The following is a 22,524-nucleotide window of genomic DNA, read 5'->3' on the forward strand; positions in this document are numbered from 1 at the left end:
AAAAGAGAATGTCACAGTTCGGCCCCTGCTAAGCCCACTAGGTAGCTCAAGAAAGCCCTGCTGCTTAATCAAATCCATTCAATTCAATAGACATTAATTAGACACATACGATGTGCCAAACCCTGGGGACGCAGAGACAGGACATGCCCTGAAAGCTGTCACAGTTTACAAGTGAGCTAAACATGCACAACTGACTACTATTCAAGAGAAAACGTTCCTGGGAGCATGACCAAGAAGGACCGGACACAGAACTCTGACTCTGGGAAGGCCTTTCAGGTGTCTGTTAGCAAATAAGAATGATCATTTCTATACTCTTATTATAGAGACATTGGTTCCCTGCAAGTTCTCATAAGAATGAAGATCTGCCCCCTGTCTTCCTAGAACTCATGTGAAACACTTAAACATTTGAGGAATTGTTTTCCCCTGAGAAGCATGACGGTATCAGGCTTCCCAGGAAAAAAAGAAGACTCTTAATAACCAATAAAAAATAATAAAAAATAAAAAAGGAATTGTCTCATGCTCTTAAAGTCCTTCTGAGAAAATGAACTTAAATAAATGTATATGTCTCTCACTCAATGATCTAAAAGAAAACTTGTCCTCTCAATAACTGTATTTTAGCTTTAAGGGAAGTTAGAAGTATTAAAAGTTTAGAATAAATGGTTATCAGGAACTAAACTCTAGCTCTATAAACTGGTTTTAACAAACCCCAGGCTCACAAAGATGATAAAAAATGCATTTAATAGCATGTCAATGTACAGCTTAAATGTATATCAAGTCTTCTTTTAGTCAGTGCATTACAGGGAGAGAGGAGAGAAACGTCACTTGTGAATGTAAGTAGGAGTGCGGATAAACCTCGGTGTTCCCACACTATTAAAATCCCGTTTTAGGAAACGTCACTCCGGGTGACGTGTTCTGTGCCAGCGCGGGGAGTCGACTGGTCCAGTATGCGATCTACAGTTTTAAATTGAATTGTATACAAGTATTAACAAAAGAATAAAATTTATTATTCACAAAACTAAAGTGGTCATCATAAAGCGTACAAGAAAGTACAGCCTAGAACTAATGAGTTGAAAAACTAGTTTTAAAAATAATAAGACTGACTGGACAGTTTTGGAAAATGACATTATAAAACAAAGGAAACGATTGGTACAGTTTAACCACCTAATTTCTAAGTGCACTTTGTAATGGTCCTTGCGAGCTGCCACTTTTCCCAGGATAATGACAAAAAGCTTCGGTGGAGTGTCACTGGCTTATGGTGACGTTTTTGTTTTGTTTTTTATTGCATTGCCAAGAGTGAATTTTAAGAAAAAACACTACAAAGGTTTCAAAAACCCTATTTATTCTCTATCATCAAAAATAGCAACAGGGGGACTTATACAACTTTTCTGTGAGTACCCACCAGTCTATTTTTTTTTTTTTTTTCTTAAAAAAAATAGAAGTTAGTTAAAGAAAAATGATTTGGTTTTTAAAAAATAATGTAAGGAAACACTTAATCAGATAGCCCAAGGAGTCATCAGAAATATGTGTAGCAAGAAAGCTGCGTTGTTGGCCCTCGCCGGCCTTCGCACGTCTTTTACTAAACTAGAATGTACAGTACCAGTATGTTCCCCAACCTGCTTGGATCAAATTGCTTTGTTTTGAAACCCATTATTGCTAAACCAGAATGTTGACGCTGAGAGCCGAGGAGTCCGCTCAGAGAGGGTAGAACTGAGAGGCTGCTTCTGAGGACTGGATCTCCACCTGGGCCATTTTGAAGCGGGTGCACTGCAGCCACTTGCGGAGGGCCGCCAGGCCGCTGCTCTGCGCCGAGCCGGAGCCGGGCAGCGTGCGCAGGCTGTGGTGGTTGACGTTGTTCTGAATGGCCTGGAGGCGAAGCTGGAGGCCCCCGGATAAGTGCTGTGGAGAAAGGGCAAGACATTTCCTTTAGCTTCTTTCTTCCTCCCGTTCACAGTCAACCCAGGGGTGCCGGCCTGGAGGAGGCCAGCTCTGGAATCATGGTGCTCAGCACGGGGGTGGGGGCCGGTGCCATGTTTCTAGAGTCACCCCAGCCCGAACCCATCCCAGTCACGCCATTCCTAGCTTGATGCATTCACTGCAACAGGAGCTCAAAGCCGCACCAGTGTATGGGCTGCCACCTATGTGTCCCCCAGGAGCTGTTCACCAAACGAGCCTGGTGTGGTGGTGAAGTGACCAGGCTCGGAGACCAGGCTCCCTGGGTTCAAATCCTGGCTCCTCTGTGGACAACTCTAGAAACAAACTTTTTTGGTCTGTGTGTGGATTTTCTCATGGACAAAGTGGGGATAGTAACACTCACCTCCTGGGGTCTTTGTAAGGAGAAATGAGTAAACAGAGGGTTCAGAACGGAGCTTGGCACGTAGTAAATACTCGCTACATTCTAGGTGTGCGTATAACCTCCTGCTCTCGGGTTAATGCACATGAAGAAGCTGGGCTGTAAGATTTTCTGACTTTTCCTACCTTCTCACCAAGTTCCGTGGGCCTCCTTTTAACAGTCCAGCCCATGTCAAATTGCCACAGATTATTAAGCAGGGGAGGGCGGCCTGGAACGCCTTGGGGTGGAAGTACAAGCGCTTTCCACAGGAAGAACAGGTACTGGGCTGAGGTTTTCCCCCACCAGTCCCACAGACGGGACTCTGCGCCTGCAGTCACTACTGACGGCTGCATTTCCCTCTTGGAGTCTGGGTCCCTTGACATCACCCTGCTTCCTTCCTCTAGCATCCCTCCCCGACTCTGAGAAGAAACCCAGCAAGAAGGCTTCTGACTTCTCCCCCTGCCCCGCCCCTGCTCCCAGTGCCCTAACGGGGCCCAGTTCCACACGGAGCCATCTCAACGTCAAGCCCCAGCAACATGTTTACTAGTCACGGAGCATCTTTGGCCCCACAATAATAACACATCGCTCAAGGCAGGGACAGGCAGTGGGAAGTACACTCATCCAGTCAGGGTCTCCCCCTTCCTGGCTGTGGGGCTCTGTCCAAATCACTCCCCCTCCCAGCCCTGGCTTTCCTCAAGTGTAAAATGAGGGGGTGGGGCAGGTTCCTGCCAGCTCAGTTCTGTCCTTCATTCAACACTAGCCTTTCTTAATAGAATTCTTCTCATCACAAAATGACAGTTTCAACGACCAGGAAATGGCACTGGACATGCCTGGGGCCAGACCCACTTCAGCCTGCATTCTAGGCAGTAACTGAGCCTCACTTGGACTCCAGGATCCCTCATTTTCATCCTCAACAGTGGGTCCTGCTGTCACTTCAGTCGCAGGCCTCTTACCTGGCCCACAGGGTCTCCTGCACTATGGGCCCCAGAGGCCAGCAGCAGGTAGGCTTCGTCTTTCTCCACAGCGAGTGGAGCACGAAGGAGCCCTATGAATGTTCTAAGGCTCTCTGGAGGGAACGGAGCCTCGTCCACCAGGGTGACTTACCTTGATATTTGACTGAATCATTGGCAACCACATAGGTATCAGCTGTGTGGAGAAACACAGAAGCCTCGTTACAACTGTTCCCCCTTCTCCCGCATAAGCTTCCGTGACTCGAGGGACAGCAGGGCACAATGAATCCCTTTAACGCTGCGAAAGAATGTGGGCCCCTGCTGCGTAGTTACCCGTTACCAGAAAAGTGTCTTTCTATGGCCACACCCTGCTGAGCTGGTGGCATTTGGAGGCTAATGAGCGCCCCCTGAGCGCCTGAAACACACACTTTAGAGTAAATGACCGGTTGTCTCTTGAAAGCTACCAAGCACAGGAAATTAAATGTGCATTTATTTAATTAAATCCTCACTTTCTTGAAATAGAATTTCCTCCACGGATCTTTAGAATTGAGTCCCTGAGTAGCATGGTGACTCTGTCCGTAGTCATTAAGGAAATATCACTGGGAAGCGGTCAAAATGTTTTGATAGTAAAACAAGCACTGCAGTTGCCTGGCATGATGTGGAAGGTGAGACACAGCAAGAGTGAGGCGGGCCAGGGTTCGAGCTGGGGGGGTGCACATGCAGGCAAGTGGAGAGGAGGCTCTGAAAGCATGGCTGGGGTGCCTGGCCCCTCTGCCGCCCCTGATTCACCTGTCCCAGGAGGTCCCAGGGTGCCCATTCCAGTGCCTTTGGCAGAGGGTCTCCTCTGTCTGCTCTGCTCTCTCAGCCACGTTTCAGCCTCTCAGAAAATAAGTAAACATTCATGGCCTGGGAAATCCAGACAGAATACAGCGTTTCCGAGAGTGTGTTCCACAGAACTCAAGTTTGGTGGGATTTAAATGGGGAGGGAGTCTATGAACCAGTAAGTTTGGGAATGCTAGTTTCTTTATTTTAGTATTGCTCAGATCTTTAATATGCTAATACGTGTCTTATCATTTTCCCCCAATATTACTTCCAACAGATTGAATTGTGTCCCCTCAAACAGATGCTGTAATCCTTACCCACACAGCCTCCAAGGTGACCTTATTAGGACATGGGGTCACTGCAGATGCAATTAGCTAAGAGGAGGTCATTCTAGAGTAGGGTGGGCCCTAATCCGATAAGACTGGTGTCCTTGTGAAAAGGAGGAATTTGGACAGACACACCCTCGGGAGAATACCGTGAGAGATGAAGGCGGAGATCAACAGCCACGGAAGCCAAAGATCCCACCAATCCACCGGGAGCTTCAGTATGGCCTGGAGCAGACCCTCCCTCAGCCTCAGAAGGAACCATCCTGCTGACTGATGCCTTGATCTATTTCTGAACTCCAGAGCTGTGAGACATACATTTCTGTCACTTAAGTCATCCATTTGTCATTCTCTGTTACAGCAGCCCTAGCAAACAGCACCCAGGAAGCAAATCCCGAGGTAGGAGTGTGCAGAGAGGTGTGGAGGCCATAGGTGCTCACGTGATGCTGAAGGTGTGGTTCTCAGGAGAGTGCCACAAGAAACTACCTTCGAAAAGCAGAGGTGAGGCCTCTTGCCATTGCCCACAGATGATCTGAGATGCCACATGAGGAGATGGGATTTTATTCCAAATTCAATACAACCCCTAAAGAGGGGGGCCCCATTGGCCACAAGCAGACTATGCGCCAGAAAGATGACTGTGGCAGCAGGCTGCAGACGAGGGTGTGGGAGGACATGGGGATTGCAGGCAGGGGCCCTGGTGTGGAGGCGTCCTCCAGTCCGGGTAAGGCTGAGGATGGCTTCTGGGATGGAAAGGACGCTGCCTGCAGAGATCATCTGTGAGGGTCTGAGGACTAGTTTGCTCTTTGGAGAGAGGAAAAGGTCAGAGAAAAAGCTGAGGTTTCTAGCCCTGGCAAACAGAGGATAGCGGCGCACTGAACACAGTGAGAACCAGGAAGAGAGACTCTGGGATGGGGGACAGTGAGTGTATAAATGACTTTTCTCTTCACTACTCATAGCCATAGACTGCTGGTCTCATTTAATTCATCAAAACACTGAAAAATAATAATAAACTTGGTGAAGTGATAAATTACATTTCTCTCGATGCTTTTGTTCCCAAGGCTGAATCTGGTGGTTGTTCTGCTTTCAACATTCTATTGATGTATATGTATAATCTGCTAATTGGACTTCTAGTGATGTTTACTCCTAAACAGTGTTTATGTTGCAGCCAGTTAATAATCCATTTCAAACGTAAATATTGTGTTTAGAAATGCAGTATGCTGTGTCCCAAAAGATGTAATTGGACTAAAACTCAAAATACCAGGAAATGAAACCCTCTCCCACCCTCCGCCTGCCACCAACACAGCAAACTGTAGGATTACACAAGTTGGTGCCACATAGGCTGTGCTCTCTGACATTCTTAACTGGAAAAAATAAACTGGTCTAACCGCTTCCTCCCTGATGTCTGTACAGCAAGAATTAAACCTTTCGGGTCCTAATGTGTAGAGACTTTAACTGACTATAGACCTATTTGATATGAAAACAGGCCCATATGCCTCTTGATATTTGGGAAATACTTGAACTAACCTCTTGTTAAGAATCCTGAGGGACCAGGGAGGGAACGGGCCAGGAAGTCATGAGTACTCAGACCCTGGTGAACACCTTTCCCAATGCTGTCCCTGTATGAGGCAATCAAGGGAAATGGTGAGGTTGGTCTTAGAAGGGTTTTTACTATTTCCCCATTGATGTAATATGGGACCATAAGATTCTAAAATATACCTACAAAGGACCTTCAGGTTTGTGATCTACAAATCACATGACTAAAGGCTTCAGGTTAAACCTCATTTTTGTTGATAGCATTATATAATCCAGCAGTCATCCTATTTCAGGAATGCTAATTTGACTTATTGAATAGCATTCATTTCAGTTCCCTCTTGCTAGTGGCTCCTACAAAGCTGTCAGTAAGAATTAGATGTAATTTATTTTAGGCTCTGTAATGTTATAATGAAGTTGGTTGGGGGTTTTTTTCTTCTCCAGAAACAATATCTGGAAAACTAAATTGTTTTTCACCAAAATAAAAGTGATCCCTTTTCTCTTATCTTGGTTTATGCTACAGAATAAATTAAAGTCACCCTGCTTGGTTGAATGTATTCATTTTGCTGCATGCTTTTTCCAGGCTTCAAAATCAAAATTAGCTGTGAAACGCTCTCTTTCAGCAAAGATAGAGTAATAAGGACCAGATTTATCATTCTGCCTGAAACAACTGAAATCCCAGATGGAGTATATGAAACAATGGTTTTCAGACACTGAATATCAACAATGCTGGACAGTGGTGACTGAGGGAGAAGAAACAAGGTAAGCCCTACAATTAGCCTAGCCCACTGCCTAGAGAGAGTTTTCAGGCAGTTGCATAGGGAGGAAGAACCCAGGCAGAGCCTGGCAGTCTTTCTGAGTTGAGGCAATGGAGCCAGGTGTCCAGAGAAGCCAATGTGACTAGAGTTTGTAAGGCAGAGTACTGCAGAGGAGAGAGCTGCACAGAGAGAGAGGAAGAACTCTGAAGACCTGTAAAAGGTTCCCCTTGAGTCTTCAGCTGAATACTGACCAGTGAATACATGTGATAAAACTACCTGAGGCTGAAGGAAAAAACACCAAAATATATTGAAGGGAAAAATCCCTACTGATCACATAAGGCCAGCAAGAGTTTGTGTTTCCACTAGTTAGAGTGGAAAAATCTTATAAATCATAGAACATCAAGTAGAGTACTCAGGATATTACCTCAGTAGTGAAGAAATACTAACCCTAGACAAAATGCTGCTCTGATCCCACCAACAAAGCTTAAAAGTAAGTCTCAAAAGGCTAAAAAACTAATTCTAAGTAATTTAACTATGTCGCAGAATATAGTTCAAGAATATTTATAAGAATGCAAAACTATCCAGCACCCAAAAACGTACATTCAAAATATCAAGAATTCAATAAAAAATTAGTAGGCATGCAAAGAAGCAGGAAAATGTGACCCATAATGAGAAGAAAAGTCAAGCAATTAGAAAAGACCCCAAAATGACACATACTAATTAGTAGACGAGACTTAAAACAGTTATTATAACTATATTTAATAGTCAAGAAGGTAAAGGTTGAGTAGAGGCATAGAAGAAAATAGTTAAAGAAACACGGCTGACACTTTTCCAAATATAATGAAAACTATACATTCACAGATCTAAGAAGCTCAAAAACTCAAGCACAAGAAACATTAAGAAAACTGCACCAAAGTGTTTCCTCATCAAATGGTTTAACAACATGGTGAAGAGAAAAATCTTAAAATGAGCCAGAGAGGAAAGACATATTACAGACATAAAAAGAAAAAAGATAAGAATAACACAGATTTCTTACCAGGAACAATGTAAGAAAGAAGACGGTAGAGAAGCAACATCTTTAAAGTATGAGGAAAGACATTCAAACCTAGAATTCAATACACAGCAAAAATGTCTCAAAATGAAGGCAAAGTGAAGACTCAGACATACAAAAACTGAGGCATTCACCAGGAGACCTACACAAGACCCAGGAAAGGAAGTCATTTGGGCAGAAGGATGATGAAAGCTTAGCTCTATATAAGGAATGAAGAGCACTGAAAATGGCAAATAGGAACATGGCAATAATAGCAAATATAAATATATATACATATTTTTTTCTTCACCTGAGGATTTTTTTTTTTTTTAGAGAGGCAGGGAGAGAGAGAAAAAAACATTGATGTAAGAGAGAAACATCTATCAGTAGCCTCCCATACGTGCCCAGACAGGAGATTGAACCTGCAACCTAGGTATGTGCCCTGACCCGGAATCGAACCTGCAAACTTTTGGTATATGGGACGATAAATAAATATATTTTTAAATTTTAATCTCTTTAAGAGATGACTATATTCAATAATAATGTGTGGTTTGTTGTATAACACATGTAGAAGTAAAGTATATGACAATAATATCGCAAAGCCAGGATGTGGGAAATGAGAGTATGCTATTGTACATGCTTATAGTATACATGAAGTGGTATATTACTTGAATATAGATTGTGATAAGTTAAAAAATATATATAATAAACTCTAAATCAACCACTAAAACATCTAACTAATACAGTAACTAAAAAACACACTTCTAAATAACCCATGGATCAAAAAAAGAAACCCTAAGGGAAATGAGAAAGTATTTTGGGCTGAATGGAAATAAGAACATATCAAAATTTGGAGGAATGCAGCTCAAGCCATACTTAGGAAATTTAGAGCACTAAACACTCAAGACTGAAAAGAAGAGTTCTCCAATATATGGTTCTCCAGTTAATGATTTCAGCTTCCATCTTAAAAAACTAGGGGGGGGGGGAATTATATACAAATTTTAATCATTAAAAATTCAATCTAAAAGAAGTTAGAAAAAGACAGAATAAGGGACAAAGAACAAATGGGAAATACAGAAAATAAATAACAAAATGATAGATTTAAGCCCAACAATATCACAAAACACATAAAATGATTTAAAAACTCCAATTAAAAGAGATTGTCAGATTAGATTTTTTAAAAACCCCAACACTCAACTATATGCTGCCTATAGGAAATAGACTTTAAATATAAAGACACAGCGAGATTAAAAGTAAAAGGATGGAAATAGACATACCATCTTACTAATATCAAAGTAGCTTTCAGATCAAGAATATTACTGAGGATGAAGAGAGCCAATTCAAAATCTCAATTTATTAAGATATAATAATCCTAAACATTTATGCACCCAAAAATAGAGCTTCATAATACATGAAGCAAAAATTGGTAGACCTAAAAAGATAATGAACTCCATAATTATTACAATATTCCAATCTTTCTCAAAAATTGATGGAACAACTAAACAGAAGAAAGGACATGGAAGGCTTGAACAACACTATCAGTAAGCTTGCACCAACTGACATAGAAAGCTATACCTGACAACAGCAGAAGACACACTCTTTTCTAGTGCACACAGAGTATTTACCAAGAGAGACAATATTCTGGGTCATAAAACAAATCTCAATACATTTAAAATAGCTTGAATTATGAAAAGTATGCTGTCTAACCACAAAGAAATTAAAATCCATAACAAAAAAATCTCTGGAAAATCCCCAAATACTTGGAAACTAAATAATATACTTCTAAATAACCAATGGGTCAAAAAAGGAAACAAAGGGGAAATTAGAAAGTATTTAGAATTGAATGAAAAGAACGCAACATACTAAATTTTGGAATGCAGCTAAACCAGTGCTTAGAGGGAAATTAATAGCACTAGTCACTTATATTAGGAAAAAAAAGTCTTAAATCACTGAGCTCCACTTCCACCTTAAGAAACTAGAAAAAAACAAAACAAATTCAATCTAAAGTAATCAGAATAAAGAACATAGTAAATCACTGAACCAGAAAAAGAAGAGAGAAAATAAAAATCAAAAGCTGATTACTGTGGTGTTTTTTTAAATCAAAAGCTCACGAAAATTGATAAACCTCTATTTAGACTGAACAGAAAAAAATAGAAAAGTCACCAATCACTAATATCAGGAATTAAAGAAGTGACATAACTACTAATCCAACAGATATTAAAAGTATAAGGGAAAGTTATGAACAACTTCATGCCAATAAAACTGACTACTCTGAAGACATAGACAAAGTCCTTCAAAGACACATACTACCAAAGATCATTCAAGAATAAACAGATCTTAAGTAGCCCTATATATTAAAGAAATTGAATCTGTAGTTTAAAACCTTTCTGTAAGAAAATTCCAAGAAAATTTCAGGAAGTTCAACTGGTGAATTGTATTTAAGAGAAAAATAATACCAAATATACACAAACTTTTTTAGAAAACAGAAAAGGAAGGAATACTTCCCAAGATGCGGAAGAACTGGAATGCTCACACACTGCTGATGTGAATGTAACAGGGCACAACCACTTTAGAAATCAGTTTGTCAATTTCTTTAAGTTATACACCTATCATATGGCCTAGATATTCTGCCTGGTTATTTGTCTAACATGCATGAAAGCATGTCTCTATATAAAGACTTGTATACCTGAATAACACCTTTATTCGTAATAGCTCCAAACTAGAAACAGTCCCGATATCCATTAACCAATGAATGAACAAAATGTGGTATTTCACACAATGTACTGCTACTCAGAAATAAAAAGAAATGACCTACTGATACATGCAATAACATGGATTAATCTCAAGATAATTATTCTGAGTGAAAGAAGGCAGAAAAAAGTATATGTACTAAATGAACCCATTTATATAAAAGTCCAGAAAATGCAAACTAACCTATACTGACAGAACACAGATCAGCAGTTGCCTGGGGATGAGAAGGTGGGGTACAGGGAGTGGGGAAGAGTAGGATTATAAATGAGTATGAGAAAACTTTAGGGGGTGATGGATACGTTCATTATCTTGTTGGTAATGGTTTCACAGGTGTAATATATGTTAAGACCTATCAAACTGTACACTTTAAATATGTATAATTTACTGTATGTAAACTACATGCCAATAAAGCTGTGAAAAATAAAATCAGGTCTGATCATTACCCAAGTGTCAGTCATATGGTTTCTCTCATAGATTTGACTTTTGCTACTATCATTCGAAGCAACTATGTTACAGTGTTCTGATAACAGTCAAGTTTTTCCCTGAAAATGGGCTGCTTTTCTTCAACATTATGTGAGTTAACTTGACAAGTGTCCTTTATTAAAGAACAGAGGCCACCAAGGAGCGAAAGAGCAAGTTATAACGTTCCAAAGCGGTGCACTATGGGGGGTTGGGGGGAGTGAGGGTGGTCAAGATAATGGAATACAGAAGTTGGGGTGAAGAAGGGAGTCCTAAAGAAGAGGAAAGACAGACTCAGCGAGACAAAGAGGCGGGATGATGGGAAGAAAGGAAAGGGGGAAATAAAAAGACAAAGTGGGTACGGAGCCAAGTTCTTTACTCTTTTCCTTTCTGTGTCACGAATGTTTCTAATGTCACTGGATAGCTATTTTCACACACTGTCCAATGGTGTAGAATAGTAGTACTGGAAACTAAATTAATTTATCTTAGAGAAAAGTACCAGCTAACAGGTCAAACAATCACAGACTATTTTCTTTGGTTTTCTGGATTCCTTGGCGGCAGGCGAGGCGAGGCACCTTCAACCAATTTATATTATGATAGAGTCATTTTCAGATCGGTAAAACAGTAACGTTTTAATTGTCTGTGTTGCATGCAATCACAGTCCAACATATTTAACCCACTTAGAGCTGGTCACAGTGGTAGAGCAAGAGGAAAAAATAACATGATAACCATTTAGTGAAGGGTTGGAATGAGCCTGAATCCTCCAGCCCCAACTCTGAGTGTTAAAATTAAATCTCTCTTATTTCCCTCCTCAGAAGATACATTCAAATAAATCCACGTTTGTATTTAGCAGCAATAAAAGAACTATAAAAATCATAAGATTTTCCTACCTTGACAAAAATTGTTGAATTGCATTCTTGCAATGCCTCCATTAAACTAATCACATGGAGACACACCATTTCTACCATCTGAAACAAAACACATGAAAATCAAGTCCACTTCCAATAATATAGAAACCCTGCAAATAGCTGCAGCCACAGAGAATGCACACGCTGTGCCTGTGAGGCCTGTCTGCACGACAGCCACGGGGCCACACATTGTGCCCGTGAGGCCTGTCTGCATGATGGCCATGGTGGCCATGGGGCCACACACTGTGCCTGTGAGGCCTGTCTGCATGACGGCCACGGGGCCACACACTGTGCCTGTGAGCCCTGTCTGCACAACGGCCATGGGGCCACACACTGTGCCCGTGAGGCCTGTCTGCATGATGGCCACGGTGGCCACGGGGCCACACACTGTGCCCATGAGGCCTGTCTGCACGACGGCCACGGGGCCACACACACTGTGCCCGTGAGGCTTGTCTGCATGATGGCCACGGTGGCCACGGGGCCACACACACTGTGCCCATGAGGCCTGTCTGCACGATGGCCACGGGGCCCACACACTGCCCATGAGGCCTATCTGCACAACGGCCATGGGGCCACACACTGTGCCCGTGATGCCTGTCTGCACGACGGCCACGGGGAGCACAGGAGTGGTGTACATTCATCTCCAAAGCTTCAACCAGAAACTGAATTAAAAGCTCCAGAGGTTTTCCAACTGTCGTGCCTTCCTCATCTATCTCGGGGCTGCCAAGGGAAGTGGGGTATTGATCTCGCTAATCTGCACTGCACTGTGATTCACACCAGAGGATCAATGGCTTTTGCCTGCCCATTTCCAACCGCAGAACTCTGGGCTTCGGTACTAGTCTCCATCTCCATCCTTTCTCCAGTTCCATTACTGGGAGGGGCTGTTTCATTTATCGCATATCTGTCTTTGGGTCTTTGTTCTCTATGGAAAAGGTAGTCATGCTTAGGACAGTTCAAAAGTACAGTAGCAATGATATCCTTGCTAATTATAATGTTGTCGAAAATTCCTAAGGCTAGACTTTAAACACTCCAGGGGCATTTTACCAGATTGGCTTACTTGGTTGGAAGAAAATTAATTCATATTCATTTATAACATCATTACAAAATTCATTTGTAACATCTGAATATCAAAAGAGCTTTGAAGGAGATGTATTAATGACATCAAAAAAGGAATGTGTCTCATCTCCAAGTTCTTCTTCAGTGCAGACTCTCTGATCCAATAGATGTAATTATCTCCACAGCAGTCAGAGCTGTCTGTGTGCACCCTAAAATTTTCACATAAGTGTCCTTTAAATTGAACTAAAACATCTCTCCCCATACAGAATTGCCTTATAACATCTGCTTCTCTAAACAAAAGAAAGTGCTTCACTAAAGGAAATATAAAATCCCCTTTCCAATTAGAACTGAAAGAAAATATTTCTTAGATTAATTTTCAATCAAAAATTGTTTCTGGAATGCCTTTTGTGGGTGGTGCAGTGCCAGGTTTCTGAGCATGTTGGGAGCAACGTCATAGTGTTCTTCAGTCCCATGCCCCTCGCAGACATGAATTCGACTCATACCCAAGACACTGGCTGCTGCTTTGCCAGCTCAGAATCCTCTTCCAAAGCAGTGAACCAAACTAAAGGACTCCCTTGTAAATTCCTTCCATACACCCTCCAACCTTGACCCCATGAGGACTAATCCAAGTATGTTCAATGAAGTGGGCTCATGCTAACCATATCCCAGATATTTTCCAATAAGTCTGGAGCAGCCCTCACTCGGTGAGCCGACATTAAAATAGAACAGGATTTGAAGACTGGGGGCTTAGGTCTTCATGGATAACTCGAAAAGGTAAGGCTCTTTCCCAGTTTTGAGCCCTGAGTGGAATGAGCACGTATGGTCGGTCTGCTCTTAAAATGCCACAAAAAGGTGACGTAACTGGCTAGGGTTTTTCCAAAAATAATATGAATCCCCCTCCTAATTCTCTGAATGTATAGCACCACAACAGCTCTTAAAGGTAGGAGTTTCATACACATTTTCTTTGGCACTAGGCAAAAAAACAAAAATTGATTTTACTCAACTGACCTGTTTGCTTTGTGTTTCATCAAAATTCTTATGCGAGTAAAACATCCAGTTCACAATGTAAAAGTTCATCAATCCATTTCTATAATATTACAGCTGAGATCTTTAAGACAGGCAGTGTGAAGACTGTCAGTAGTTTACACACTTTGAGATTCTAACCAATGGGAAACTTATTCGTGAACTCACCACTTTGTTGTGAGCCATCAGCTGAAGGATGCTGGGTGTCACCCTACTCCAAAACTCTAGTGCTGTCAGGATGGCTGTGAAGCTGAATTCATTCTGATTTTGGACATTTGTAGCTACGGCACTTTGTTCACAATATACGGTCCAGAGCTGAGCAAAGATAAACGCGTGGAAGAGGGAACACATGTGCAGCACGGAGGTCTGAGGAGGAACCAGAGGAAGAGCCGTTACCTCCTAGTGGGCGGGCTGCTCCACGGAGCCCTCCCCGCATGGCTTCAGCCTTCCAAGGCGCACAGCCAGAGCACAGCCAATTCAAGGATGAGAGGCTGAAGGAGTGAGCTCCAGGTTACAAACCCATGATCCATCACCTTGAAACAAACTGCTCTCTGCTTGGTCAGTGGGAATGTGCTCAGAGAACAAAGCATCTTTTCAGAGAGAAGACGCCTTAGTTTGTAGAATAAATCTACACCCGTCCCTTTAACAAAACTGATGTTCCCATCCCTAAGCTAGATTAGGAAGAGTAATCCTTCTACCATTTTAGGGTGTTTCCTCATCTGCAACATGGGATAACAGTACCCTCCTCAAAGAGGTGCAGTGAGGAATAAATGAGGCGGGATCTATGAACACACTGCCCCGTGCTTGACAGTCATACTATTAGTAGCAGGAATAGCAGCGGCGGCAGCAAAGACAGTATTCCCACTGGTGGGAAGCGCTGGTTGAGTGAGCACCTACAATCCCCAGGCACTGTGCTAGATGTTTCTCATAGATCAGCTCCGTAATTCTCAAACCATCCCCTCATCTGCTTTACAGAGAAAAACCAGAGCTCAGAGAGGTGAAGTAACTTTCTCAAGGTCACAAAATTACAAAGCACCGTCGTTAAGAAGTAAACACAGATCTGCGCTGAAATATTAGAAGCTGACTGCCTGACGTCTCCTGCAAACATCATGTGGGTCATTGAGATGGCTGCTCTGCTTTATCACAGAGTGCGCTTATCCTGGCCCACGCCACCATGGTCTCCCAGAATTTGCCTAAGCTCTCCGAAGGGGCCTTGGCTCTTCAGAGCTAATTAGTACCAATGTGTCTAGTTTGCTTATAGAGGCTCATGATCGATGCCTGCCTTGGGTTTACTTTATTCCCTGGAGCACATCATCTGTCTCTATAATTTACAAAGTTCCTCTGCACAGGTGATTCTGATGTGTGCTTAAGTGAGTCCCCAACTGGCCACCTTATTTTTACTTTGTATATTCATATATCCCTAGAGATTTGAGTTGAAAAGATAGTGCATGAAGAATTAGGTAGAGCATAAATTTTCCTCCACTTCACATCTGGTCCTAAAAACTGCTCACAGAGTTTTTATTATATTCCTAGCTTCTTAGTCCTGTTCATTATTTTGAGACAGAAATGCCTAGGAAGCTAACTCCTGCTTGCCTCCATAATTTATCTTCATAAAAGTAAACTGAAAAACAATTTAGGGGGAAGAAAAGATAGTCTGGGAATTTAAACAACTTTAAATAAGGCATTAGCACAAAGTTTTGCTTTCCTAATATCCACAGGAGGCCTGTGATAAGATGCATTTTCTTCTCAGAAGAAATGTAATTGGCTGATAAGGGTTTCCATTAGCAATTTCAATGCACATGGTCTTAATCTTGCAGAAATCACTTACCTTTGATTGCTCTGGAAATCCAATGAGAATAACAATAAGATGGTCTGCAATATGAGACCCCGCATCCAGCGGTATGGGCAGGCAGGGGGAGGGGGCATTTGGACACACTGCGTTGTGAGTGAGGGACCCCAGGAGGAGCCAGGACAACAGACGGATGTGGGAGACACACTCGATGAATTCTTTAGGTCTGTTAGAGAAGAAGGAAGTGTTAAGGTGTTTTATGTTCTTTGTTTCGTTCGGGTGCTCAACAAATCCTTATAGGTGGATTAAAAGTGTGGTCTTGCAGGCAGTTACATAAAATAAAACACCAAGGTGTCAGAGTGCCAACAAAACGCTGTATGTGGGTTGTGTTTTTGTTTGTTTGTTTGTGTCCCGCTCTAATCCTGGATCTAAGCCTCTTGAGCAAAGGGCAGCCTTTGGTGACACAGGATTAAATTCCATTCTCCCATGAACCTACTGCCTTTCTGACTAGTTTCTCTTTCTAAACCCTCTATTTTTCTCTCCTTAGAAAGTCTGACATCACTACAGGAGAGGGAATAAAGGAGAAGGTATAACACACAGCCACCCGTTTTCCTGCCCTCCAATCATTTTCTCCTCCTGCCCTCCTCACCCCCACTCCAAACCTTTCCTCCAGCCAGGAAGTCAGCCACGCAAAACGGGAGGCTTGAGCCTGCTCTGAGTCCCCAAATAAACCACCCATGGGACCTCCTTTCCTAGCCTTCCTCAGAGGCAGGACCAGGGGCTCCCTCCTCCCTGCACTCTATCTCGTCTCCGCTATAGATTTCATTCCAGCTACAACCCAAGCCCATTGAAGACAGAAGCTATGTAAGTGCTCAATAAATACCTATGGATTTATTTAATGAGTTGAAATTAAGAGCTAAAGTGGTAAAGCTCCAAGTTTTCACCATCCCTCAGGATGACTGAGGTTTTCGTGTGAGGGCAAGTTTCTATTACTGGCAGCATGTCATGAGGCGCTCAAGCTAAAAAATGCTACCAGGTCAGCCAGTAAGTACAGGGATGGGTCTCAGTTCCCATCTTCCCAGCCAATCCTACTCCACTCCCATAAACCTTCAGTGAATATACTTTTTCTCACTGAGCCCCAGGGAGCTCAGAGTGCTTCCTGCCTTATCTACCCTCATGGCTGGAATAATAAGGGTCTTACCCCTGTTGCATCGCAGAAGGGGGGTGATAGAGCCAAGGCAGGTAGCGAATCACAGCTTTGTTATCTCTGTGGTTGCCCCGGGAGATTTCCATGGCTGCGATCTGAGCCAGCCCGACTTTGAGATGTCCACCAAAGGTATCTTCATGCAGAGGCTGGGAACATGTCTTCATGTGGTTCTACAAAACCAAATGGTGTTTTGTGACTTTGGCAGAGTACCTGGAGACATTCCAGGCCACTCCTTAAAATGAGCAGGTTGTCATTTCCACACCTTCTATCGCCACTCCCAAGCATACAACCCTCTGAAAAGTAAATTGCTTCCCACTGCTCTTAGGATAAAGGAAAAAAAAAATTCTTCTGCACAAGCTAAAAAGCCTGGAATGACCTCGCTACTGCAGAGCTGTGCATCTTACTCCCTCATCCTTGGGCTGCCGCTACAGCGGTTCCCTCCCGTTACTGCCCTGCACTCATGCTGTTCCTGCTGCCTGAAATACTATTCCTGTCTCTCTTCACCCAATTAATCGCTATTCATTGTTTGGATTTTAGCTGAAGTGTCTCTTCCTCCAGGGAGCTTTACTTGACTTCCTTTCTGGCTAAGTCATATCATCCTATTAGAAGCTCTCATGCTGCTGACTACCCCTTCTTCATAGCAATTGTGAAAGTCACAATTTTACTTTAGTTTGTATAAAATTTTCATTAAAGTTGGCCTCCACTACCAGACTATAAATTACATGAGGGCAGCTACTGTGTTTGTTTTTTTCATCATTGCATCCTAAATGCTTAGAACAGTGATGGTTGCATTATAGATGCTCAATACATATTTGTTGAATTAATTTAGAAAACATGTCTTTGCTCAGTGTGGCTTAGTGAATGGAAAGAAGATGAAACTGTGAGTTGAGACCTAGGTTTGAGACCCATTCTGTCTTAATTAGTTGCATGGCCTTAGATAAGCCACTTGCCACTTGCCCCTTCTCATCTGTTTGCCAATACTATGGAAAATCGGAGAAGTGGAGTATGTCTGTAGTCTCCAACCTTTCGATCATCATGGATTCTTATTATTCTTCTTCTCTGTATTTTGAAAGTGGTTATATGAAACAAGCTAAAAATGTTTAGGTAACAATTGTTCCCTCTTCTTTGTAGATCAAAGTCATTTAAGTGTAGGCAACCAGATTCGGCAATTAGTGACCAGTGGGCAATCAAAAGCGAGGGGAGCTTCCTTGGAAATGACTGCATTTGGACAGTGTGAGGAATCATCCCTTTAAATTTTGATTCTACTTTCCACTGGAATGTGCAAATCTATTGCTGTCCCAAGAAACACTTAGATCATCTGAGCAGTCTGGCCACTGTGTTGGGTGAGGAAGGGACCATATTTTTAGCTGATGGACTTCTGGCATGACTAGATCCTGTTTAACAAAAAAGAATCATTTGATGCCAGATTGCAATCTGGCTGCTTGTTGGGCCATGTTTAGATTCCCTTCTGCCCTGTGTCTAGGGCCTACCTCAAATCTCTCAAACTATCAATCTTTTAGTCCACTCATGGCAGGGAACTTGACTTGCATCAGCAATTTGTTCCACCCTGCAAAACCGTCAATAAACTCAACAAATTCACTGGGATTTTGCCCACTTGCAAATTAAAGTTTGTTCTACCCCTTGTCTTTAATTATTTTCTTGAAGAAGATAGGTTCAATGCAGATAAAAACCATAAACTGCTTACATTCGCATAATGTGTTATAGCTTACAAAATCTCTTCATATGCATTATTTAACATCAAACCTTGTAACAGTCAGCAAAGGCAGGTATCATTGGATTTGTTTTGCAAATTAGGAAACTGAGGCTTAGGGAGTTAAATGAGGCTTTGTGGCCTAGTGCAAAGCTAATGGTTTGGGAGTCACTATAGTCTTAGGTCAACCCTGACTCCACCACTTAGTAGTGTGACCTTGGGCAAATTACTGTACCACCTCGGGCCTCGGTTTCAACATTTGTAAAATGGGGATAACACCTTAATAGGGGCATTGTGAGAACTGAAAAAGTGGCAAAAGTAAAGCTATGCACATAGCCAATGCCATGTAAATGTCCTTTCCTTTCACCTTTCCCTCTTTGCAGAGGTGGGACTCCGTTCTTCAGGCTCCCCAGACGTGGGCTCATCCAGGTAACAGTGAAGTCCCATTTGGTCTGCTTAAGTCTCTCCAACTGTCTCTGCTTTGTTAACCTAAGAGATAGGCAGCTGGAAGCGCTCTTACCTTGAGCTTGGTTAGCGTGTGCATGTCTGCCATGAAATCCAGCACCTCGCTGATGGACTGCCGCACGCACTCCATGGCCGCGGTCCCGCACTGAAACACAAGGACACCGCCGGGGTGCACTCTGAGTCACGGCCTTCCTCTCTGCCCTGACTGCCTCGACTGTCTCGCTCTGTTTCACGCTGTTTGCTAATGAGTTGTTTCATTTTCTGGATTTCTGACTCACTCTATTACTCTCAGCACAGTCTGTGATTGTCTGCCCGGCGTTGGGACAAAAATTGATAAAAGGTTTGTGGTGGAGAGCAAAGAAATGACCTACGGGAGACAAGGTGGGCATGCTTTTTTCTTCTGGGCGATCTAACTGGTTTCTGTTTGTTTTTCAAGTGGTTGGTATACAAAGATTTAGCCTATGTAAAGCCATTAGTAGCAGTCTTTGTGACATGAGTCACACTAAAACTACAGCAACACTTTATCACTCTAGGGAGTCTTAGATACACATCAAATACGTGACACCAAATTCCGCCACCAGAATCCTGGCTTTCTCTATTAAAAACAAAAGTATATAAACAAATATTGTGTTTGCTAGAAGAGTCAAGAATTTTTATATTCAAGTCAAGCCACTTACAACTTAACTCATATACGGCAGGTACACTACAAAGTAGATAAATGTAATTACTGTTGTGTTCTTCCTAGAGGTAAGTAAATAAACAAAACGGTTATCTTCCCCAGGCACTAGTAGCATGTTTGTGAGGATTTAAGGGAAAAAAAAAAGGATACTTGTGCTTCAAGTTACTAAGTGGCACAAGCCTGCTCTCTCGGTGCCCTGCAGTGGCACGAGCCTGCTCTCTCGGGGCCCTGCAGTGGCACGAGCCTGCTCTCTCGGGGCCCTGCAGTGGCACGAGCCTGCTCTCTCGGGGCCCTGCAGTGGCACGAGCCTGCTCTCTCGGGGCCCTGCAGTGGCACGAGCCTGCTCTCTCGGGGCCCTGCAGTGGCACGAGCCTGCTCTCTCGGGGCCCTGCAGTGGCACGAGCCTGCTCTCTTGGGGCCCTGCAGTGAATGTGGGTTATAAGCAGAGGAAAGGAAAGTGGGCAGACAGGCTGCTCATCAAAGCTGTAGGAGGGAACCCATCCATCAGTGGGGGTTTAATGTGGGTCAAAAGCAGGCCGTCTTGGAAGCCGTCTGAATACTATGCGAAGGCCTTCCTTAGCTTTCTTTAGGAAAATCTGGAACATTAGATGCTTAACACGCTCACCCAGTCAGAAATTATTTTCCCACATTCATGTATATCTGCACAGTCCTGAACTATATCACCTTCTCTCTCTTCTAGGACGTCACGCCTGTCAGGTCCCCTGACAGGGTAACAAACAGCAGAATGAGGTCACTGGCAGTTCTGTCAGAGCGTTTGCCAAGCATTTCATACATGCTAAGGTTTCCTTCTAATTTAAATCAAGTGAAGGAATTATAAAAGTGTGTTGTGTCCCTGCTTTTGGAATATTAATCCTTTAATGCAAGAAAGGATTTCCACCCAATTTATTCCATTTTCTCTGACCTTTCACATGTCATACTAATAGGAGCACATACTCTGCTCTTGCGCTTCTTGAAAGGGATTTGTTTCTTTTGCTGGCAATATTTTGTACCGTTTCAAGTAGGCAAATATCACAGAAAATAATTACCAGGAACATTATTTAATATTTGTCTTTTAAGTTTAAACTGCAAAAAAAATGAGAGCAAAGAATTTACTATTACTCAGTTATGTTTGCTCTAGAGACCAGCAACTACATCTAATAAAAGTCTTAAAGTATACTTTATAATCATGAAAACCTTAGTGAGCCATATACCCTTATAAAACAAAGTATATCATTTCCAGTTCCCCCTTTTTTACTCTGCAAAACATAAGTATAACCTTAGGCATGTTATTAAAAAACATAAAGAGCTGGACTGGGCATGGTTCAGTGGCTGAGCATCGACCTGGGATCCAGGAGATCGCAGTTCGATTCCCAGTCAGGGCACATGCCAGGGTTGCAGGCTCCATCCCCAGTCAGGGCATGCAGGAGGCAGCCGATCAATGACTCTCTCATCACTGATGTTTCTCTCTCTCTCCCTCTCCCTTCCTCTCTCTGAAATCAATAAAGATATATTTTAAAAAAACAACAACCATAAAGACTCTAAAGAGCCATGTTCCACTTGTTTCAGAAGGCCTTTAGTTATTCCAATAGGAAAGCTGATGATAAAGGCGTTGAAAACATACTCTAACCCAAAAACATGAATTGAAACGAATCATATCCAATTCCTCCTCAAAACTTATGTCTGATTTTAAAGTTACATTGCTTAAATAATAAAAGCAACATGTGCAATGTAGAAAACTTGGAAAATACAAATTAGTAAAAATAAAAATAAAAATCACTGTAACCCTAGTTCCTGTCCTTCGCCTGTGAGACAGGCACTGTTAATACTTCCTTCCAAGTTCTTTTGAATGTATATAACACACACATACATAACTTTTATAAGACTGAGATTTTTTTCTAACCTGTTTTTATATTAAATGCATCATATACATTTTCCAGTTAATTAAATATTCTTTGAAAACTTGACTTGGTAGTCACATAATAATGCATCTTATAGATACACCTTATTTTACTTAAACAAAATCCTAACATTGGACATTAATTTTATTTCCATATATTTGCTATTTCAAATGCTGCTTTAATAAACATACTTGTGTAAATTCCTTATGTGCACACTAGTTATTTCCTGGAACATATGCGCAGAAGTACACGGTGCTTCATTTTCCACTACTACTGGGAGATTATACGAATGCTTGTTTCACTTCATCATGAATGAGTTCATTCATTAAGAAAAACCCGCTGATTTGCTAGCTGACTTTAATTTTTATTTTTAATGTTTTTGTATTTTATATTAATTTACAATCCACTGATGGCTAGTGAGGGTAAAAGGTATGTTTTGAATGGCTTATTGGTCGTTGGAAAGGGTTCTATATTTGGTTCCTACATCTGTTTTTGTTTTTCTGTTGTTATTGGAATGTTTGTCTTTTACTTGTCGATTTCAATAAACCTTTGCTATATTAAGGATAATATTTTTAAGCTATCACATAAGCAGCAAATACTGAGTCTTAAAGAACTGAACAGTAGGTAAACCAGTGAGTGTGCAGCAGAGACCGGCTAGCTACTCACAGGAGCACTGCTTCCCTGGCATGAGACTAGACCCCATTTCCCACCCTCCCTTGCAGTTAGGTGAGGCCATGTGGCTGAGTCCTAGCCAGGGGGATCTAAGTAGAAAAAACACACAACCCGTTTAGGCTTGGTGCATGAAAACCTTCCACGCACCATGTTCTCTTCTCTTT

General features: G+C 42.2%; 1 protein-coding gene across 3 annotated transcripts in view; it reads right to left on the reverse strand.

Moving 5' to 3' along the window:
- Positions 1-1,692: 1,692 nt before the first annotated feature.
- The window catches only part of UNC79 (unc-79 subunit of NALCN channel complex), a 161,654-nt gene continuing 140,822 nt past the window's right edge, over positions 1,693-22,524 (reverse strand). For all 3 annotated transcript variants that reach the window (XM_087813828.1, XM_087813833.1, XM_087813832.1), the window contains 7 exons: positions 19,167-19,256; positions 16,930-17,105; positions 15,768-15,954; positions 14,108-14,305; positions 11,843-11,920; positions 3,434-3,475; positions 1,693-1,896 (listed from right to left, as the gene is read on the reverse strand). In XM_087813828.1, coding sequence (XP_087669954.1) covers positions 1,693-1,896; positions 3,434-3,475; positions 11,843-11,920; positions 14,108-14,305; positions 15,768-15,954; positions 16,930-17,105; positions 19,167-19,256 — 975 coding nt within the window. The remainder of the gene's footprint in view (positions 1,897-3,433; positions 3,476-11,842; positions 11,921-14,107; positions 14,306-15,767; positions 15,955-16,929; positions 17,106-19,166; positions 19,257-22,524) is intronic.

Source organism: Miniopterus natalensis, chromosome 1 (assembly GCF_054644295.1).
Source record: "Miniopterus natalensis isolate mMinNat1 chromosome 1, mMinNat1.hap1, whole genome shotgun sequence".
Classification (NCBI taxonomy): domain Eukaryota; kingdom Metazoa; phylum Chordata; class Mammalia; order Chiroptera; family Miniopteridae; genus Miniopterus; species Miniopterus natalensis.